The sequence below is a fragment of the Netta rufina genome, assembly GCF_964035555.1.
Source record: "Netta rufina genome assembly, chromosome: Z".
In the NCBI taxonomy this organism is placed as follows: Eukaryota; Metazoa; Chordata; class Aves; order Anseriformes; family Anatidae; genus Netta; species Netta rufina.
In genome coordinates, this window is record NC_140126.1 from 78290924 (window position 1) to 78313996 (window position 23073).

At 48.1% G+C, this 23073-nt stretch overlaps 1 protein-coding gene across 1 annotated transcript; it reads right to left on the reverse strand.

Moving 5' to 3' along the window:
• Positions 1-9260: 9260 nt before the first annotated feature.
• Positions 9261-19048, reverse strand: LOC311221541 (endoplasmic reticulum aminopeptidase 1-like; the record flags this gene model as incomplete). Its single annotated transcript, XM_084305603.1, has 9 exons — positions 9261-9356; positions 9525-9656; positions 10202-10333; positions 11545-11658; positions 12211-12365; positions 12727-12847; positions 13429-13563; positions 14773-14909; positions 18967-19048. 9 exons carry the CDS (start codon positions 19046-19048, stop codon positions 9261-9263), a joined length of 1104 nt encoding a protein of 367 aa, XP_084161729.1.
• Positions 19049-23073: the final 4025 nt, after the last annotated feature.

Consider the following 23073-nt stretch of genomic DNA (forward strand, 5'->3'; position numbering starts at 1 on the left):
TCCTGAGGTGTGGAGTCGACCTCCTCGCCCTAGGCATCCTCCTGGGAACACTTGCTACCTCTTCCTCAGCTACTGGTCTGTCGAGCTCCAGGGCCTCAAACCTGTTGTGTAAGGGCACCTGGGAAGGTGAGGCCGCAAGGGCAGGGCATCGCCTGCGATGTCGAGCAGGGACCTGTTTCCATTCCTCCTCAACTCCCAGATTCCCTCCCTCTGCCCGATGGCTACAGGGCAGGGGGTCCACCCCCATTTGGGATGTCTCACCTCGGTACCTCTCCTTGAGGCCCTGCAGGGAGTTGCTCCACAAGTCTATCTCTCGCTCACACTCCCTGATGGCCCTCAACCTCTCCACCTCCTCCTTGAGCTCTGCCACCATGCAGACCAGGTCATCCACCTGCTCGCACCTCACGCACGCATTTTCTCTGCCTCCCGCCGATGGCAGCAACAGGTTCAGACACTCCTCGCATCCCGTGACCTGAACTGCTGCATAAATTTCACATTTATGAGATAATTTAAGTACTTTCAAAATCTTTGGCATGCTAAGAATTACCATTTCTCAATCTGTGGTGGGGAACAGAAGTGGATACATAAAGCTTCTTGACCAACCCCCCTGATAAGGGGTTCTGCAGTAAGAGACAACTTGTCAGAGCCCAGCGAGTCCCCGGACTCTTCCTCTCACATCACTGCAGGACGGCTGGACGTGTCGGTGGATTAAGGCCTGCTAAGGCTACAGCCAAGAATCCCACAGCCCAGAAAAGGACCCAGCTCTCCAGCTTCACACAGGGCTTCGCCAGCCATCAGCCTTCCTTGCTGCATGGGCACGCTGCTGGCTTATGTTCAACGTGGTGTCCACCAGGAACCTCAGGTCATTTTCTGCCAGGCTGCTCTCCAGCAGGGTGCCCACAGCATGTCCAGGTGCCTGGGGTTGTTATTCCACAGGTACAGGACTTGCCACAGCTCCACGAGATTCCTGCCAGCCTTAAAGGAGTCCTTGCAAAGGAGTTCAAATGAAAATACGCTCTGTCATCACGGTGGGCTGGTCCGTTCCAAGCGTTTCTAACCACTCCTGTGGCACAGAAGTAAGTTCCTGGGTCCATGTGTACCACTGCTGAAGGACAAAACCACCCAAGGAATGCTGGAAACTCTAGGATGACCAAGGCAGATGACCAGAGCAGAACAACTACCAAAAGAGTTTCTCACCCTGCAGAAAGAGCAGATCTCTAGTAAAGGACAACAGGCTCAGATATCTCTGCAATAAGAACTGAAAATGGAAAAGAAGGTCCTCCGTGGTGGTGCTGGTAACCTCTCCCCAGGAGCATCACCAACATCAGGATGAAGGTACAATTTGAGATCTCAGATACAGACCTGCTAGCCTGGTAGCCTGATCTTTTTCTTCTCACAGAATCACAGAATTGAAGGGGTTGGAAGGGACCTCAAGAGGTCATTGGGTCCAAGCCCCCTGCCAAAGCAGGTTCCTCAGAGCAGGCTGCCCAGGGAGGCATCCAGATGGGCCTTGAATATCTCCAGAGAAGGAGACTCCACAACCTCCCTGGGCAGCCTGTCCCAGTGCTCCGTCACCCGCACCATGAAGAAGTTCTTTTGTATACTCATGTGGAACTGCCTGGGCTCCATTTTGTGGCCATTGCCACTTGTCCAGTCCTCACAAACCACTGAAGAGAGGTTGGCCATGTTATAAACATAAATAGGATCCCTCCCTCAGTCTTCTTTTCCCCAGGCTGAACAGACCCAGGTCTCTCAGCCTTTCCTCATAGGGAAGATGCTCCAGGCCCTTTATCATCTTCCTTGCCCTCCGCCGGACTCTTTCCAGGAGATCCCTGTCTTTTTTGTAGCGGGGAGCCCAGAACTGGACACAGTACTCCAGGTGAGGTCTGACCAGGGCAGAGTAGAGAGGGAGGATCACCTCCCCTGCCCTGCTGGCCACGCTCCTTTTCATGCACGTCATGATCCCATGGGCCCTGTTGGCCACGAGGGCACACTGCTGGCTCATGGTCAACCTGTCGTCCACCAGGACCCCCAGGTCCTTCTCCTCAGAGCTCCTCTCCAGCAGGTCATCCCCCAGCCTGGACTGATACATGTGGTTGTTCCTTCCCAGGTGCAGGACTCTACCCTTGCTCTTGTTAAACCTCGTTAGGAATGTTTTAACAATTCGTGTCCATAAAGAACAGTCCTGTCTGCCTCTGGGCCCTGCACTGGCAATTTAATTCTTGAACCACAGATGCAGTGTGTCCCAGTCTCCCCCTCATTCTAGTCAATTTATCAAGTCTTCAGAAAATACTCCTCAAATTTATGAACCTGTTTGCCTTTGTTATTCCAGACTTCTATTTCTAACAGTTACAGCCTTTTTTTTGTCTTCTTCGAGATTAACTTAACACTGCTATAGGTGTGACTGTCCCCGTGAATGGCTGGTGAGGAATGTTTTAATTACTAGTGAAGTGTCAATAAGAAAGCTGTTTGTGTTTGTATGAAGTCTTTGATGCCTGGGGGTTTCAGAACAACTGATAACAACTAGTGACTGTTATGGGATACTGTGCAGGCCTCTGATATCTGGCCAGGTGGCCAAGAGATTAAGAAGAAGAAAAAAAAGAAACTGAAGGATGGCTAGGAGACAAGACCTGCAGGGGATGCTGTATAAACTTGACACGGTGCCAAGGAGTACAAAGGGGAAGGACAAGAAAAAGTCTTGGAGAGGAAGACTACGAGCCTTCAGCATGAAAAACCCCTAGAGACCCCCAGAGGGACCACCGGAGACTGATGCGCATGCTCTAGTAGGAGGGACTGGACCCCGGAAGCTAATTATAATAACCTGTTTTTTTTAGAAGTAGTAATGAATATGTTTTAGTCTAGGAGCATAAAAATCAGCTACGTGATGTAACTGGTGTGCGTCCTGGTGGAGCGGAGACTCCCTGTGAACCCAGCGCTGTTTGCTTACCTCCATTCTTTTAATAAATCCTATTTTTTTATTTAATCCTATTTTGAAGACTGAGCCATTTCGAACAACCTCATTTGGTTTCTTCCTGCCCAGCTCTCCAGCCTGTCCAGGTCTCGTTGTACTCAAAATTCTCATTTGTACTTTCTGTAGTACTAGTGTTATGCTTGTGCCATTTGGTTGGAAAGGTGAATTTGAGAATTTTGTTGATATTATGTTGATATTTTGTTGACTCTATGTTCGGAATATACCCCTGGCCATTCATGGGTAGCTTCTTAGCACAATAATCAGTACAACTGCCAGCAAGTGCAAACAGTTGTGAGAGTGGGTAACAAATACGAGTACTGCTGGCATATGTCTGTCTATGAGGAAGCCCATTCCTTCTTGTACTTGCTGCTCATCACTGCCCCCACTCAATAGCTCCCTATCGAATTAATGTGATTCCAGCAGGTAACCTTACTTCTTCTAATGTCTTAGCCAATTCAGCATGTGTTGGTGCAGCTCTGTGCTTAAACCTCTGGGGTAAATGAGCAAAAAAATGCTCTATTACTTCCAAAGTAAAAGCAAATTTGTCTTGTTCCTGCCATGGTAATGTGACCAAAAGATATCTCGAACACCAACGACAGCCATCCTTTAAATCCTGCTGTATTAAGCAGATTAGGTATGTCAGACAGACTGGGTGCTGTGACAGTCAATGGTTTAGTAGCTGCATTCAACTTTCTGTAGTTTACTGTAAGCCATCATGTCCTTAACACTTGTAACTGGCCATACTGGAGAATTAAAAGGGGAATGGATTTTTTTAACAGTTTCCCTCTCCACCAAAGATTTTGTTAATTCACCTTTCACTGTCATCGCTAATTCTGGGGACAATCCCTTATTATACCCACACCAGAGGCTCAAACAGGTGCAGGAATCACCTCATCACCTAGTTTTTTCAATCATTACCCTCATGGTCAACTCAGGGCCAGGAAGGTTTGACAGACCACCATTGATCCTGTATGTGCTGGATTGGTTGTGATAGATTTAATTTTGTCCATAGTAGCTCATGTAAGTGCTATGTTTAGATTTTTAATGGAAGTAGTGCTGATAACAGACCAATGTTTTAGTTGTTTCTGCGTAGTGCGTACACGGAGTCGAGTTCTTTCCTCTTTCCAGGCTGCCTGCTAGCAAGTTGGCTGGGAGTACAACAAGAAAAATTTCTTTAATCAACATTTGGTGTGATTTTCAGTATCACAACTGCTATGAGGACTGCAAGAAAAATGCTTGCCAGGTTTGCAGCATAATACCATTAGCCTGAATAAGTTATAAGGCAATAGAAGTCCCCTAGTAAAGGCCGGTGTAAATGCCAAAACTTAATTGGACAAGCTGTTTCCTCCTGTGAGTAGATTATTCAGATTATTTCCTGTATTTCCTGTAACTGAAAAACAAACAAACAAAAACAAACAAACAAACAAACAAACAAACAAACAACAATGTTTACTCCAAAATTTATCCATTTTAAGTAGAACACATACTTTAAAAGTCTGTTTCTGCTACAGTTATGTGAAAGATTTTATCCCAAGTCTTCATTCTATACAGTAGAATAAAAAAAAAATAAATTCCAAAGGACAATTTTCAGCTTCACATTAAGGCCGGAGTCCACCTCATCTTGTAAGTCCCTTCTACCAGGTTAGAATATCACCACTAACACATTGGTACAATTCCTCTACAGCTAGTCAGCTCAGCTTTTGACATTTATATTCCAATGGGACAGGAACTGATTCACTTCTTTCAAAGTTTGTGAAAAGTAATTCCCCCACGCTTATTTTATAGCCTGGCTGAGCGATGCACTGAAAGAACACGCACTACATTCAAGCATGAGGCTTTCAGGTTGTCTCACCGAGACACATCTGACCATGACACTGTTGTGATATGCCGCAGGCGGAGTCCCTAATTATCCAAGATTTCACATTTTGTATTTTAGTTAGCATCATGGCTAAATGTTGCCGTGAGTAAACGGAGAAAGTCACACAACTTCAGCAACTTCAGCATCTCGGCCCTCCTTGGTGAGAGGTTCTGAACTCACATAGGAAAGGCTGTGTGCAGATGAGATTTTTCACTTGAGTGGAAGCTACACTTTTATCTCTTCTTAAATATGCAAAGCTACATCAGGCATGCACGTCTTTGCCAGAGATGCTTAAAACTGACGGTGCGTGTGCAACCAGCTGTTCTTTACCTAGACAAACAGCGGCAGCCAGTGGCCAGCAGGAGGCATTGGCAAACAATTGAGAGACGGTCAGGACAAACGCTTTCAAAGAGGTCAAATTGTTAGCCGAACAAGCAACTCTCTGAGACATAGAAATGAGATAAACCATAAGCACGTCCAACATGCTTGTATGAAAACTTGTGTTTTGCTCCATCATGGGTTCCTTTCCACGGAGGAAGAATTTCAATCTTGTCTTCAAAAACCCATTAGGGAGATCCTTAGAAATGCATTGTAAGCAATTTCACAATGCTCAGGGGTTGGGGCCCTTGCTCAGTGAGGAGGGGCTGAGGCAAAGATGTTTGGTCAGACTGCAGAGGAGCCTCAGAGCAGCCCTCTCGTAACTACAAGGAGGGCAGCAAGACAAAGCCAAGCTATCTCAGCAGGGCATGGTGCGATGATGACAAACAGCAGGCACAGTGGTACAAATCGCCAAAGGGAGATGGCAATTCTTTGGGTGTTATATAAGGGTGTTCTGGTGTCCCACAGACCTTGCTGATGCTGTTTTAAAATAATTAAAAAAGCGAGGTAGGAATTAAAATTAGTTCACTTATTGCGAACCCAGAAGAGTGGCTATTATTAAATTGGGGGAGAAAATACAGCACAAAGAGGCTGGAGATGAGAATGGTTGAATTAAAGGGCAGGGGAATGGGGAGAAAAAGAAACAAAAGAAACAATAAGTCCGCGGGGAAGCGCAGAGAGAAGGAAAAGGAAATATTCTCTACTTCCCATCAACGAGCCATGTTCAGCCATGTCCTGGGAAGCAGGGCATCAAAACATGTAGTGGTTGTTGAGGAGGAACAGCCCCCTTCCCCACGGGAGCCCCCCTAGGACTTGAGGACATATGGAGTCCGTTTAGGCATGATGCTAAACAGGAAGGAGTGGCTGACTCCATCGAGGGGAGGAAGGCTTTGCAGAGAGACCTTGACAAAGCAGAGAGCTGGGCAATCCCCAAGCATATGAGGTTTAGCAAGAGCGAGTGAGGGATTCCACGCCTGGCAAGGGGCAACCCTGGCTGTATGGACAGTCGGGGGGACGAGAGGCTGGAGCGCAGCCCTGCAGAGAGGGATCTGGGCGTTTTGGTCGATGGCAAGTTGAACGGGATTCAAGCAGGGGCCCTGGCAGCCAGGAGGGGCAAGAGCATCCTGGGCTGCCTCCAGCACGGCATCGCCCGCTGGGCGGGGGCAGGGATTGCTGTGCTCTGCTCTGCGCTCTTTCAGCAGCGCCTCGAGTCCTGTCCTGGGTGCACTTTTGGGCAGCACACTAACAGAAGGACATCAGGTTATTGGAGAGTGTCCAAAGGAGGGCTTCGAAGTGGTGAAGGATCGGGAGAGTAAGATGGATGAGGAGCACATGAGGTCCGCGTGTTTGCTCAGCCTGCACGAGACTGAGGGGAGGCCTCATGGCGGCCAGCAGCTTCCTCAGCAGGGCAGCAGAGGGGCTGGCGCTGAGCTCTGCTCTCTGGGGCCACTGACAAAACTCGAGGGAATGGCAAGGAGATGGGACAGTGGAGGGTCTGGCTGCAGGCGAGGAGAAGATTGTACACCAACACGGGGCTTGGCCACTGAAACAGGCCTCCCAGTGAAGTGGTCATGGCAGCCAAGCTGCCGGGGTTCACCAAATGTCTGGCAAGTGCTTTCAGACACGTGCTTTGGTTTTTGGGGGTCACCCAGAGCGCTGGGCTCTGAGGTCACCCAGCAATGGGCTGTGAGGTCAGCCAGCAATGGGCTGTGACCTCACGGCCCCTGCTGCTTATCTTGGGGCGCCGGCAGAGCCTGGCCCAGCCTGGCTCGTGCCTGGACTCCCGCTGAGCGTGTGTGCGAGGCTTGGAGTGCCGAGCAAGGATCTCTTGGGAGATTTGTTGGAGCTGTGCTGTGGGGCCGTCGGCAACTGCTCTCGGTGCCCGTCCCCGCAGCCAGTGCCTGCGTTTCCCCGGCCCTGCCTGGCTCAGGCAGCCGGGGCTGTGGAGGGAGTGCTCGCAGCAGTGCAGGTGAGCTGTGCGGGGACACGTGCCCCGGGGCTCGGCTTGGGGTTTTGTCCTGCTGAGGGGCCGGGGCACTGCCGCTGCCTGCCCTGGCTCAGCCACTGACCCTGACCTCTCTCCTTCTTGCAGCGCACATCAGCTGTCGCAGCGGTGCCAGCCAGGGGAAGCAGCTCCCCATCTGCAGCTCTCCCCAGCCCGCTGCAGCGAGCCGACACCATGGCAAGTGAGGCCCAGGACATCACTTGCCCTGTGTGCCAGGGGGTCCCCAAGGAGCCCAGCTACGTCCTCCCCTGTGTGCACCACTTCTGCTTCGGGTGCATCATGCGCTGGGCCAAGAGAAGCAGCACCTGCCCCCTCTGCAGGCAGCACATCACCTCCATCCGCTACTCCATCTGGGCGGAAGACGACTTCCTGGAGGTGCAGGTGGCCCCCGATGCAGAGGCGCAAGACGACAGCCCCCAGGACGAGCAGGGGGCTGCAGAGCCCATGCCCCAGCCTGCCGTGAGAGGCCTCCCGCCCGAGGAATGGGCAGAGCTCTTCAGGGAGCACCTAGAAGTCCTGGGTCCGCTGCGCTCCTGGGTGCGCCAGCAAGCCAGGGAGCTGTTCGACGCTGCCTGGTGGGACCAGGACATGCTGGAGGCCAACATCGTCGCTTGGCTGTGCCGCTGTGGGCTCGATGAGCACGCCTTGGTGCAGGAGCTGCAGCCGTTGCTGCAGGGCCACACGGTGAGCTTTGTGCAGCGGCTCATCTCCATCATGGAGGAGACGTGCAGCGAGGAGTACCTCGAGGAGCTGGGCTTCCTGGAACCGCGTCCTGCCAGCCAGCTCTACGTGTACAACGGCCCTGAGGTGGACCTCGAGGGCTCCCAAGACACCTGGGAGCCCGAAGACAGCCTGGAGGCCACCCCCAGCCCTGCTGCCTCCCCCCGGGACACTCCTGTCACCAGCCTGCTCTCCTCCAGCAGCGCGGAGGATTCGGACATCGAGGAGCTGCCCAGCACCTCCAGTGCCGCCCTGCCTGGGGGTCCTGGCCAGCCGCGCGCTGCACCCATCCCTGAGGAGCAGGAGGAGCTCTTCTCAGAGCCTGAAGAGGAGGAAGCAGAACAGGCTGCGGTGCCGGGCACAAGCCACGGGCCCTCTCCTCCTGGCCAGGGCAGGGACAGCTCACCTGGGGGGCCGCGGCGCCCCCCGAAGAGGAGAGCCGACAGCGACCCGGACTCTCCCCAGCCCTGCAAGAGGCCCCCGCGCCTTTAGCAGGGCAAATGTGGTTGTCATCCCAATAAAGAGTTGTGACCCTGCCACAGACAGTGTCTTGGTCTTCTTCATAGAATCACGGAATCCTACAGTCATAGAAATGTCGAGTGGCTCAGGTTGGAAGGGGCCTCAAAGACCACCTAGTTCCACTCCCCCTGCCATGGCCAGGGGTGCCACCCACTGGATCTGGTTGCCCAGCCTGGTGATGGGCAATGCCTGCCCACTCGCTCAGGACCCACAGATCCATCTCCTCAGGCCCCCTGGCCTTGCGCATCACCATGTTCCTCCTTCCCCACCCTCCCCCAGACCCCGCAGGGTGCAGAGCAGCAGCGCCGACCCTCCCAACATGGCCGCCCCGCTGCGCCTCCCTCCCTCCCTCCTTCCCTCCCTCCCTCCCGTTGGGTGCCATGCTTAAATGTCCGTGTTTTCAATTTTAGGTGGGTTTGCAAAGGTAAAGCTTGGACGACATCTTCTAACGGTGAAAAAGTTGCAATAAAAATCATGGACAAGCTTGGATACGTAAGAAGAGGAGGAAGATGGAGTGCATAGACAATGAATTTAGTAGCTAAGAACTTCATAAAAACTGCTGTAAATTTGTAACCTCGGCATAGTTAAGTTTACATTGGAACATGGGATATAAGTGACAACTCTGGCTGTTCTTTTTCGGGACACTTTTACATAGTTAGTGACATCTCTTTAAATAGTGCTGTTTTCCGGTCAGCCCTAGGCACAGAGGTAGGATTTCTGTCTGTACACAAACCGATGCCACAGCACAGTATAGTAACACGAGAGGACTCAGATAAATACCAAACTCTCAAATACTGATGAGTAAAAAACTAGATGCTTACTGCATTTGAAGATGACTGTTGGTTCCTTCTGCAAAAGCCATCACCTTGTTGTTCACTTTTATCAGTACCTGCTGTGGGACAAATCTGTAGAAGAAAGTGTTGGTCATCTGTTTTTGATATCATTACCATAAGTATTGGTCACGGGCCTCATTAATATACTACAAAAACACACTATTCACAAAAAGCTATGAAATTTGGGGGAAAAAAATTAAAAGAAAAAAAAAAAAAAAAGAGAGAATAAGAAATACTTGCATTTGTCATACTGTTCCACAAATCTTCATTTTTTGTGTTCTGATAGCTGTACTTCTGCAGGTACTGCACAAGTCCAGCTTTAAAAACATCATCAGTCAGGTAGTCCTTCAACATATTTAATATACAGGATCCCTGAAAAAAAGTGTGACAAAATGTTTACAAAACCACTCCCTAGATAGCAAGATGCTTCTTTCAGAAAATTTTCAGCAGGCTAACCTAAACAGCAGTTCAATTTTGTATGTCTGTCTGATGAGAAATAATTGGGTTTTATATATATTTAAACGGTAATTTGGCTTTCCTTATTTCCTTAAATATATTTTGGATTGAGTAAAATATGCTATTATTTTTTCAATTACTATATAGAGCAGGCTCCAATGAAAAACGCTGGTTGGCTTAAGCACCTAAAATAATGTTTTAATGTTTAAATTGATACACAATAGATAAGAAGGGGCAAAAACCTCCTCTTTTTATAGATGGAACAGGAAACCACAATTTGAACTACATGCAGGAGTTTTGGACTAGGATTGAGATAGAATATAAAGATCAAAACAACATTAAAAAGTATATTAACACCACGGTTCAGGGATGTTTTGTATAAAGGACTGACTGAAATCAGTACAATGCAGACGTATAGTACAATCAGTACAACTGAGAATGAAATCAGTTACAGATTTTACCTTCACATAAGAAACATCATCAAACATTTCTAAAATTTGAGCTGGATCTTCCACAGGAGTAGACACAGGATGTGATGAATTTAATGCATCCACTTCCATGGCATCAAAACAGTTTGATAAGAAATAATCTTCCTAATAGGAGACAAAAATGATTCTTACTACCAAATTTTGCTTAGTGACTACTGAATTCCTATTAGTTCATATTTCAGTCCATTCTACATGATGTTGAAATCCCATAAGGAAAGCCAAACATATCTTTGGTTTCATTCCAGAGCTTTATAGGGAAGGGAAGGGAAGGGAAGGGAAGGGAAGGGAAGGGAAGGGAAGGGAAGGGAAGGGAAGGGAAGGGAAGGGAAGGGAAGGGAAGGGAAGGGAAGGGAAGGGAAGGGAAGGGAAGGGAAGGGAAGGGAAGGGAAGGGAAGGGAAGGGAAGGGAAGGGAAGGGAAGGGAAGGGAAGGGAAGGGAAGGGAAGGGAAGGGAAGGGAAGGGAAGGGAAGGGAAGGGAAGGGAAGGGAAGGGATATAGAGAGGCAAAGGGACCCATAAGGATCATCAAGTCCAACTCCTGGCACCGCACAGGTCTACCCAGAAAGTCAGACCACATGACTAAGAGCACAGTCCAATCGCTTCTTCAACTCCGACAGGCTTGGTGCTGTGACTACGTCCCTGGGAAGCCTGTTCAGGTGTGCGACTACCCTCTCGCTGAAGAACCTCTTCCTGTTGTCGAGCCTGAACCTCTCCTGCCACAGCTTGACACCATTTCTGCAGGTCCTATCACTGGTGATTACAGAGAATAGGTCGGTGCCTGCCTCTGCACTCCCCCTCGTGAGGAAGCTGTAGACCGCGATGAGGTCCCCCCTCAGCCTCCTCTTCTCCAGGCTGAACAGGCCCAGTGCCCTCAGCCTCTCCTCATACGTCTTCCCCTCTAGGCCCTTCGCCATCTTTGTAGCCCTCCTCTGGACACTCTCCAACAGTTTGGCATCCTTTTTGTACTGCGGTGCCCAGAACTGCACACAGTGCTCGAGGTGAGGCCACACCAGCGCAGAGTAGAGCAGGACAATCACCTCCCTTGACTAACTAGCAATGCCTTTATACTTTCCGAAGTCTAAATAGCTTTTGAAAAGAGAATATACTTTGATTGCAATCATTAACTTCCATCACCAGTTTTTGAAATAATTAGATACAATAAAATCAATATTCTTACCCTTCGAGTTAAGATCAGACAGTTCTTTCAAAGGGAAATCAAAAACTATTTCACAGCAAAAACATGTTTGGCCTTCACCCTTACAAATTAGTGGAATTAGAATGCAAATATAGAATAAAAATACAGTAAATGCTGCTTACAGCTTTCAGTTCTGGATGGGTAATGTTGACCGACACAAACTCCATGAATTTTGCAAACCCTTCATTTAACCACAGGTCATTCCACCACTCCATGGTAACTAGGTTGCCAAACCACTGAAACAACAGCAACAACAATTTTAATTTAATTACACAGTTTTTCACAAAAGCTGCTACTGACTGATATGAAATTGAATTTATAGCATGGCACTGACATTTAAGGCACATTTTTGTAGTAATGCAGCTTACTCTGGCCTCTTTCTATTTCATTTCTTATTTTAATGGTAATACTCTACAGCATGGGTTTCCATTACAATTCCATGAAACTTTATACATAAACCAGGTTTGATAGGAGAGCCACGCATAAACGTGTAACAATTCCTAACTTTTTTACCTATATTCATGGCTTGCAATTAATTTCGAGGGTTAGCAATGGTGCAAAGTCCCCAGAGCACTACAGCTACTGAACTATACAGATTTGGGTTACAGCCCTGCATGTCTATGAAGCCCAACGAGACTTTATTGGGAACAGTCGCGTGATTCAGGGATGGACACCCTCAAACCGAAACAGCTCTTTTCAGTCTATATTCTCAAATATCTCTCCATCCACACAGCTGTGACCACTCTGTGGGTCCCTTCTGATCCTTTATTGTTGCTCCTAAATCTCACCTGATGAGCCAGTTCGTGAGCTATTATCACAGTAATCCAAAGTCTAGAAGATGCTGAGGATTTATCAGGGTCATACAACAATGCGGATTCCCGATATGTGGTCAATCCCCAGTTTTCCATAGCACCAGACTGGAAATCAGGAATAGCTGCTAAATCTGGTGGAGGGGGGAGGAAGGAGGAGGGGAGGAGGGAAGCATTAATAAACTGCTAGGATTGTTTGACCCAGTAAAGAACCCAGTCACCTGCTCATCCCACTTCACAACAGCTCCCACATCACACCTTCTTTAAGGCTTCTCCTAAATGTAACAGCAAAAACATACCTTTAAAAAGTTCTCTATAGAAGGATTTTCCGTTCTCAGTGAAGCTTTTCAACATACTCTTAAGTTACATGAAGCAGACAGTTTAAAAACATGGGAGCCAAAATTGTCCCAGTCTTACCTAACTCATTGATTTTACGCAATTTTACTCTCTATTCTTAATGCTATTCTTGAATTCATTAAATTAGGTAACACTTACCTTGTTTAGGTAAGGGATATGAAATGCTGAAGTAATCCTCATAAAAGTCTAAAAGTTTTACTGCCGCATCCAGGGCATAATCAGCTTGGTGGATCTTCTCTGGTACCGTGTATACAGAAATCTACAGTAAACAAGCAGGCAGTATTTAAATGCCAGCATCAAAAGTTTACAGAATTTGTTCTTTAACATAGGTACGTGAGTGGTCATGAAAAGTGACAGAAGAGCACATACCTAACAGCTTTCATACAAAAGTTACTTTTAAAAAATCCAGATACAGATATGTTCAAAATTAGAAATGAGAATTTTACTTTATCCTCCAGAACCACTATGCCTGTAAAAGGACATCTATACCTTCCATCCCCTACCAAGACAGAGCTGTTTAACTACCACTGTTCTGTTTTATTCCTGATTCTCCAATAAAACTATATTTAATTTCCTTTTAATCAAACAGTCTTACTTGAAACAACATTACCAATGCATGTAAGTATATAAAAAGAAAGCATATTACCAAAAACTTTTGGAATTAGTAAAATTAGTCTTAATGCAAACTAATAATCCAATTACAAAGCCAACGTTTTTCTCTCCTCTCGTTCATGTAAAACTTCACAATGTATAAGTCCAACAATTTAGCTTGAAAGTACACTATATGTTTCCATATAGATTTTGTTATAAAATAAGCTCTTAGAAAATCAGAATAGTTACATTAACTCCATGGCTGGATATTTTGCTGATGGACTTGAAATCGGAAACAATAAAGGCCACGAGGTAGGTACTCATCTTGACACTGGTATCAAAATGGTCTTCAACAAGCCATGAATTTACATTCACAGTCTTCATCTAAAAAAAGACAAGCACAGCTCATCATCCGGTAGTACCTCTAAGGACTTTGGCACCAAAAATCAATGTGTTTCTTTTCAGTTTCACTAAGACAATTTCAAAGACAAGTTGGAAAGAAGTCAACCTTGTGCCAGCCCGTCCCCACACAAAGAAAACAGAAACATACAGGTAGTTTCACTCGTAAGTGTTACTTCAACGTTGCTAAAACTAGATAAAGATACTCATTCAAAAGCTTTAATTTTCCTCAGTGTCTGCCAGCACGTCGATCTAATTAAGATCACACTTGAGTTGATCAGTAGTTGTCTAAATCACTTGTTACACATGAGAGAAATAAATTACTCCAAACAATGACTCAGCTCTCTCAGATATCTATTTCAAGACAAAATGAGTCGCCTGTTAGAGTTTTCCCTTTTGATTCGCCTCAGGTAAGTAACTTAGACTTGGAGTATATTTAGCCACATTGGAATACTAATACTGGCACCCACCGTTCATTCATTATTTTATCCACTTTTCAATGCAAGAACTGTTTTGTTTGTTTGTTAGTTTCTTTTTGACCAACTTCCAAAAGACTTCATTTTTTTGAAATGTACTTGGTGTATGGGGAGGCGTTATTCCCTCATTTATAAGGGTTAGTTTCCTGGCAAATCACGAATCAATAATGCAGAAGAATTTGTGAAGAATCTCTTATGCACAGAGTAAGACCAAATGTATGACATGTGACCCACCCTACATACGCCTACATATTTGTAACTGCAAACCATATCTGTAGGTATTACACATACTCCACTTTCACAGACATTTTTTGAAGGCCAAAATAACCTTTTTTGTTGTTGTTGTTTAATATATATATATATATATATTTATACGGTCCTGAATAATATTGTGTCTGTATTCAGATACATTTTAATATTAATTCTTAAAATCTAAGACAAAGACTGAAAGCATTTTATGAGTAAAATAAAGGTTAGCGAGATTACATTGTTCTCAAACCACTGCAGAGAACAGGAACCCCTAGGATGCAACATCTGTTGCATTCCTTTATAACTGTGTACCAACACCACCAGCAATCATTTACTCTCAGAAAAGAACTGACACAATCTTTAGGTCAATATTCCCATGAACAGCAACTTCCTAGGTATTCTCTTCTCCTTTTACTTTCTTTTTTAAAGGTCATCAAGCAACAGCACAACATTGAATGTATCCACCTACAAGGGGCATATTGGACAGCGCAAGGTGCTTTGGTTCCCTCCTAATCTTAACTGAAAATCTGGCTTTGAAAGCTGGTTCATCGAAACACAGGAAGGCTGTTCTTGCAAATGTTGGCTCAAAATGCGTTGCTGCGAGCACTGTAAGGAAAAAAGAGAAAACCTTTAGTCCACATGCCTTCATATGCACAGTGTTGACCACCTTGTGTGAAAATCAAGTAATTTCTGCCCTCCGGCCCTTCTTGTAGATGGGCGTCACATTTGCTAGCCGCCAGTCAACTGGGACCTCCCGATCGCCAGGACTGCTGATAAATGATGGACAGTGGCTTGGCCAGCTCCTCTGCCAGTTCTCTCAGTACCCTTGGGTGGATCCCATCCGGCCCCATCGACTTGTGCACATCCAAGTGCCGTAGCAGGTCACCAACCAGTTCTTCATGGATGGCGAGGGCCACATCCTGCTCCCCATCCCCTTCCACCAGCTCAGGGTACTGGGTATCCAGAGAACAACCGGTAGTGCCGCTAAAGACTGAGGCAAAGAAGGCATTGAGCACCTCCGCCTTTTCCTCATCTCTTGTAACTAAGTGCCGTGGTTCCGCTCGAGTGGGCAGCCGAGCTCCACCACAGCCGCTCCCTCACTCCCCCTCCTCAAAGAGGAATGGGGAGAAAATATGTGAAAAGGGCTCAAGGGTTGAGACAAGGATGAGAAAATCACTCAGTAATTATTGTAACGGGCAAAACAGACTCGGCATAAGGAGATAGTAAGATTTATTGCCTATTAACTAACAAGCTAGACAAGTGAGAAACAAAGGAAAGAAACCAAAAGCACCTTCCCCCCATCCACCCTCTTCCACCTCCTCCCCCCGAGCGGCGCAGGGGAACGGGGGAATGGGGGTTATGGTCAGTCTACAGCGCTTCTTCTCTGCCGCTCCTTCTCGGTCACTCTCGTCCCTTGTGCTGTGGGGTCCCACCCACGGGATGCAGTCCTTGATGAACTGATCCGGCGTGGGCTTCCCACAGGCAGCAGCGCTTCCAGAACTGCTCCAGATATGGGTCCGTACCACGGGGTCCATCCCTCAGGAGAAAACCGCTCCAACCTGGCTCCCCCACGGGCAGCAGCTCCTGCCAGGTCACCTGCTCCTGCGTGGGCTCCTCTCCACGGGCCACTGGTCCGGCCCGGAATCTGCTCCGGCAGGGGTCTTTCACAGGTGGCAGCCTCCGTCGGTGCAGGGCCACCTGCTCCACCGTGGTCTCCTCCACGGGCTGCAGCGGGGGACCCTGCTCCACCGTGGTACTCCATGGGCTGCAGGGGGACATCCTGCTTCACCATGCTCCTCACCACAGGCCGCAGGGGACTTCTGCTCCGGCGCCTGGAGCACCTCTCCCCCTCCTTCTACACTGACCTTGGCACCTGCAAGGCTGTTCCTCACTCCCTTGACTCTCCCGGCTGCTGTGAGGTGCAGCGTTTTTTTCCCTGTCTTAAATATGCTCTCACAGAGGCGCAAAACAACATCGCTTATTGGCTCAGCTCGGGAAAACAATGGGGCCCTTCCCAAACATGGGGCAGCTTCTAGATCTTTCTCACAGAAACCACCCCTATGGCCCCCTGCTACCAAAACCGTGCCACGTAAACCCACTACACCAAGTTTCCCCCCGCATCCAGTAAAGGATGGAGATTCTCCTTAGTCCTCCTTTTTGTGTTGATGTATTTATAGAAACGTTTTTTGTTATCTTTAACGGCAGTAGCCAGATTGAGCTCCAGATGAGCTTTGGCCTTCCTAATTTTGTCCCTGCACAGCCTCGCTACATCCTTATAGTCCTCCCTAGTGGCCTGCCCACTATTCCAAACATTATAAACCCTCTTTTTTCTCCTAAGATCAAGCCACAATTCTCTGTTCAGCCAGGCTGGTCTTCTTCCCTGCCAGCTCGTCTTTGGGCACGTGGGAACAGACCGTTCCTGCGCCATTAAGATTTCCCTCTTGAAGAGCGCCCAGCCTTCCTGGACCCCTCTGCCCTTCAGAACCGCCTCCCAAGGGTCTCCACCAACCAGTGTCCTGAGCAGCTCAAAGTCAGCCCTCCGAAAGTCCAATACAGCGGTTTTACTGGTCCCCTTCCTGGCCTCGCCAAGAATAGTGAACTCCACCATTGCGTGGTCACTCTGCCCAAGACAGCTCCCGACAATCACATCCTCCACCAGTCCTTCTCTGTTTGCGAAGAGAAGGTCTAGCGGGGCACCACCCCTGGTAGGCTCACTAACCAGCTGCGTCAGGAAGCTATCTTCCACGCTCTCCAGAAACCTCCTAGACTGCTTTCTCTGGGCTGTGTTGTGCTTCCAGGATGTGTCAGGGAAGTTGAAGTCCCCCACGAGTACAAGAGCTGACGATTTCGCAACTTCTGCCAGCTGCCTGTAGAACTCCTCATCAGTCTCCTCATCCTGGTTCGGCGGTCTATAGCAGACCCCGACCAGGACACTAGCCTTGTTGTCCCTGCTGATCCTAACCCAAAGGGACTCGACCTTGTCATTCCCAGCCTCGAGTTCTACAACATCGAAAGGCTCTCTAATATAGAGAGCCACACCACCACCCCTTCTGTGCTGCCTGTCCCTTCTGAAGAGCTTATAGCCAGGCATTGCAGCACTCCAGTCATGAGACTGGTCCCACCACGTCTCCGTGATGGCAACCAAGTCGTAGCCTGCCTGCTGCACGATGGCTTCCAGCTCTTCCTGTTTGTTACCCATGCTGCGCGCATTGGTGTAGATGCACTTCAGCTGGGCCATTACCTTATCCCCCGGCCTTGCCATTGCTCCCCCTGGCACAGCCCCAACAATCCTTGCTTCAGCCCCATCCCCCTTCCTACCTAGTTTAAAGCCCTCTCAATGAGCCCTGCCAGCTCCTGGCCCAGGATTCTTTTTCCCATAAAAGATAGGGACCCGTCTGAGGCCATCAGGCCAGGTGCTGAGTAAAGTGCCCCATGATCGAAAAAAACAAGATTGCTGCGTTGGCACCAGCCCCGGAGCCACGTGTTTAACAGGTGGGCTTTCCGTGTCCTCTCTGTACCCCTCCCTGCCACCGCAGGGATGGATGAAAACACCACCTGCACTCCCGCTCCATCCACTAACCGACCCAGCCCCCTAAAGTCTCGTTTGATAGCCTTCAGGCTTCTCTCCTCAATGTTGTCATTGCCCGCCTGGACTACCAAAAGAGGATAATAGTCAGAGGGGCGTACCAGGTTGGGAAGCTTCCTGGCAACGTCCCTGACCCTGGCCCCAGGGAGGCAGCACACTTCCCTACGGGTAGGGTTAGGCCGACAAATAGGGCCCTCTGCTCCCCTAAGAACAGAGTCTCCAACAACAATAACCCTCCTGTCTTTCTTGGTGGAGGCAGTCCTGAGGCGTGGAGTCGACCTCCTCGCCCTAGGCATCCTCCTGGGAACACTTGCTACCTCTTCCTCAGCTACTGGTCTGTCGAGCTCCAGGGCCTCAAACCTGTTGTGTAAGGGCACCTGGGAAGGCGAGGCCGCAAGGGGAGGGCATCGCCTGCGATGTCGAGCAGGGACTTGTTTCCATTCCTCCTCAACTCCCAGATTCCCTCCCTCTGCCGACGGCTACAGGGCAGGGGGTCCACCCCCATTTGAGGAGTCTCACCTCGGTACCTCTCCTTGAGGCCCTGCAGGGAGTTACTGCACAAGTCTATCTCTCGCTCACACTCCCTGATGGCCCTCAACCTCTCCACCTCCTCCTTGAGCTCCGCCACCATGCAGACCAGGTCATCCACCTGCTCGCACCTCACGCACGCAGTTTCTCTGCCTCCCGCCGATGGCAGCAACAGGCTCAGACACTCCTCGCATCCGGTGACCTGAACTGCTGCATAAATTTCACATTTATGAGATAATTTAAGTACTTTCAAAATCTTTGGCATGCTAAGAATTACCATTTCTCAATCTGTGGTGGGGAACAGAAGTGGATACATAAAGCTTCTTGACCAACCCCCCTGATAAGGGGTTCTGCAGTAAGAGACAACTTGTCAGAGCCCAGCGAGTCCCCGGACTCTTCCTCTCACATCACTGCAGGACGGCTGGATGTGTCGGTGGATTAAGGCCTGCTAAGGCTACAGCCAAGAACCCCACAGCCCAGAAAAGGACCCAGCTCTCCAGCTTCACACAGGGCTTCGCCAGCCATCAGCCTTCCTTGCTGCATGGGCACACTGCTGGCTTATGTTCAACGTGGTGTCCACCAGGAACCTCAGGTCATTTTCTGCCAGGCTGCTCTCCAGCAGGGTGCCCATAGCATGTCCAGGTGCCTGGGGTTGTTATTCCACAGGTACAGGACTTGCCACAGCTCCACGAGATTCCTGCCAGCCTTAAAGGAGTCCTTGCAAAGGAGTTCAAATGAAAATACGCTCTGTCATCACGGTGGTCTGGTCCGTTCCAAGCGTTTCTAACCACTCCTGTGGCACAGAAGTAAGTTCCTGGGTCCATGTGTACCACTGCTGAAGGACAAAACCACCCAAGGAATGCTGGAAACTCTAGGATGACCAAGGCAGATGACCAGAGCAGAACAACTACCAAAAGAGTTTCTCACCCTGCAGAAAGAGCAGATCTCTAGTAAAGGACAACAGGCTCAGATACCTCTGCAATAAGAACTGAAAATGGAAAAGAAGGTCCTCGGTGGTGGTGCTGGTAACCTCTCCCCAGGAGCATCACCAACATCAGGATGAAGGTACAATTTGAGATCTCAGATACAGACCTGCTAGCCTGGTAGCCTGATCTTTTTCTTCTCACAGAATCACAGAATTGAAGGGGTTGGAAGGGACCTCCAGAGGTCATCGGGTCCAAGCCCCCTGTCAAAGCAGGTTCCTCAGAGCAGGCTGCCCAGGGAGGCATCCAGATGGGCCTTGAATATCTCCAGAGAAGGAGACTCCACAACCTCCCTGGGCAGCCTGTCCCAGTGCTCCGTCACCCGCACCATGAAGAAGTTCTTTTGTATACTCATGTGGAACTGCCTGGGCTCCATTTTGTGGCCATTGCCACTTGTCCAGTCCTCACAAACCACTGAAGAGAGGTTGGCCATGTTATAAACATAAATAGGATCCCTCCCTCAGTCTTCTTTTCCCCAGGCTGACCAGACCCAGGTCTCTCAGCCTTTCCTCATAGGGAAGATGCTCCAGGCCCCGTATCATCTTCCTTGCCCTCCGCCGGACTCTTTCCAGGAGATCCCTGTCTTTTTTGTACCGGGGAGCCCAGAACTGGACACAGTACTCCAGGTGAGGCCTGACCAGGGCAGAGTAGAGAGGGAGGATCACCTCCCCTGCCCTGCTGGCCACGCTCCTTTTCATGCACGTCATGATCCCATGGGCCCTGTTGGCCACGAGGGCACACTGCTGGCTCATGGTCAACCTGTCGTCCACCAGGACCCCCAGGTCCTTCTCCTCAGAGCTCCTCTCCAGCAGGTCATCCCCCAGCCTGGACTGATACATGTGGTTGTTCCTTCCCAGGTGCAGGACTCTACCCTTGCTCTTGTTAAACCTCGTTAGGAATGTTTTAACAATTCGTGTCCATAAAGAACAGTCCTGTCTGCCTCTGGGCCCTGCACTGGCAATTTAATTCTTGAACCACAGATGCAGTTGTGAGAGTGGGTAGCAAATACGAGTACTGCTGGCATATGTCTGTCTATGAGGAAGCCCACTCCTTCTTGTACTTGCTGCTCATCACTGCCCCCACTCAATAGCTCCCTATCGAATTAATGTGATTCCAGCAGGTAACCTTACTTCTTCTAATGTCTTAGACAATTCAGCATGTGTTGGTGCAGCTCTGTGCTTAAACCTCTGGGGTAAATGAGCAAAAAAATGCTCTATTACTTCCAAAGGAAAAGCAAATTTGTCTTGTCCCTGCCATGGTAATGTGACCAAAAGATATCTCGAACACCAACGACAGCCATCCTTTAAATCCTGCTGTATTGAGCAGATTAGGTATGTCAGACAGACTGGGTGCTGTGACAGTCAATGGCTTAGTAGCTGCATTCAACTTTCTGTAGTTTACTGTAAGCCATCATGTCCTTAACACTTGTAACTGGCCATACTGGAGAATTAAAAGGGGAATGGATTTTTTTAGCAGTTTCCCTCTCCACCAAAGATTTTGTTAATTCACCTTTCACTGTCATCGCTAATTCTGGGGACAATCCCTTATTATACCCACACCAGAGGCTCAAACAGGTGCAGGAATCACCTCATCACCTAGTTTTTTAAATCATTACCCTCATGGTCAACTCAGGGCCAGGAAGGTTTGACATTGTTCCTGTATGTGCTGGATTGGTTGTGATAGATTTAATTTTGTCCATAGTAGCTCATGCGGTGCTATGTTTAGATTTTTAATGGAAGTAGTGCTGATAACAGACCAATGTTTTAGTTGTTTCTGTGTAGTGCGTACACGGAGTCGAGTTCTTTCCTCTTCCCAGGCTGCCTGCTAGCAAGTTGACTGGGAGGACAACAAGAAAAATTTTTTTAATCAACATTTGGTGTGATTTTCAGTATCACAACTGCTATGAGGACTGCAAGAAAAATGCTTGCCAGGTTTGCAGCATAATACCATTAGCCTGAATAAGTTATAAGGCAATAGAAGTCCCCTAGTAAAGGCCGGTGTAAATGCCAAAACTTAATTGGACAAGCTGTTTCCTCCTGTGAGCAGATTATTCAGATTATTTCCTGTATTTCCTGTAACTGAAAAACAAACAAACAAACAAACAAACAAAAACAAACAAACAACAATGTTTACTCCAAAATTTATCCATTTTAAGTAGAACACATACTTTAAAAGTCTGTTTCTGCTACAGTTATGTGAAAGATTTTATCCCAAGTCTTCATTCTATACAGTAGAATAAAAAAAAAATAAATTTCAAAGGACAATTTTCAGCTTCACATTAAGGCCGGAGTCCACCTCATCTTGTAAGTCTCTTCTACCAGGTTAGAATATCACCACTAACACATTGGTACAATTCCTCTACAGCTAGTCAGCTCAGCTTTTGTCATTTATATTCCAATGGGACAGGAACTGATTCACTTCTTTCAAAGTTGGTGAAAAGTAATTCCCCCCCGCTTATTTTATAGCCTGGCTGAGCGATGCACTGAAAGTTTTCCCTCCGCTATCAGAACATTTCAAAGCACAGAGTTCAGCCAGTGCATGAAATCTGTTGTTCATCCAGACATCTTTAGGGCGAGTCTATTTTGCCTTTCAGAAATTCATAAGGATATCAGCATGGTTGAAAATATCAATAAAGTTTAGGAAACACAATGAAAGGAGGAAAAAGAAAAGGCAAATTTGAGCTTCAGAGCTGTACTGACAGATCTGAAATTCTGTGGGGATTCCGTAGGTTGGAAAAGCACAGCAAAACTCACGCCTGAGAATAAGGGACCATGAGGCTGCCAATACGCTAAGGTTACTTACTGTATCAGCATGCTTAATTACAACAAAGTAACAACATGTATTTCTTACCTCTGATATTAATTCCGATATACTCTCCCTGCTCTGGTTGTGAAACACGGAAAGCTCTGTCACGCAGTCCTCGTCAAGGTGTCCCTGCTGCAAGAACACGCACTACATTCAAGCATGAGGCTTTCAGGTTGTCTCACCGAGACACATCTGACCATGACACTGTTGTGATATGCCGCAGGCGGAGTCCCTAATTATCCAAGATTTCACATTTTGTATTTTAGTTAGCATCACGGCTAAATGTTGCCGTGAGTAAACGGAGAAAGTCACACAACTTCAGCAACTTCAGCATCTCGGCCCTCCTTGGTGAGAGGTTCTGAACTCACATAGGAAAGGCTGTGTGCAGATGAGATTTTTCACTTGAGTGGAAGCTACACTTTTATCTCTTCTTAAATACGCAAAGCTACATCAGGCATGCACGTCTTTGCCAGAGCCACTTAAAACTGACGGTGCGTGTGCAACAAGCTGTTCTTTACCTAGACAAACAGCGGCAGCCAGTGGCCAGCAGGAGGCATTGGCAAACAACTGAGAGACGGTCAGGACAAACGCTTTCAAAGAGGTCAAATTGTTAGCCGAACAAGCAACTCTCTGAGACACAGAAATGAGATAAACCATAAGCACGTCCAACATGCTTGTATGAAAACTTGTGTTTTGCTCCATCATGGGTTCCTTTCCACGGAGGAAGAATTTCAATCTTGTCTTCAAAAACCCATTAGGGAGATCCTTAGAAATGCATTGTAGGCAATTTCACAATGCTCAGGGGTTGGGGCCCTTGCTCAGTGAGGAGGGGCTGAGGCAAAGATGTTTGGTCAGACTGCAGAGGAGC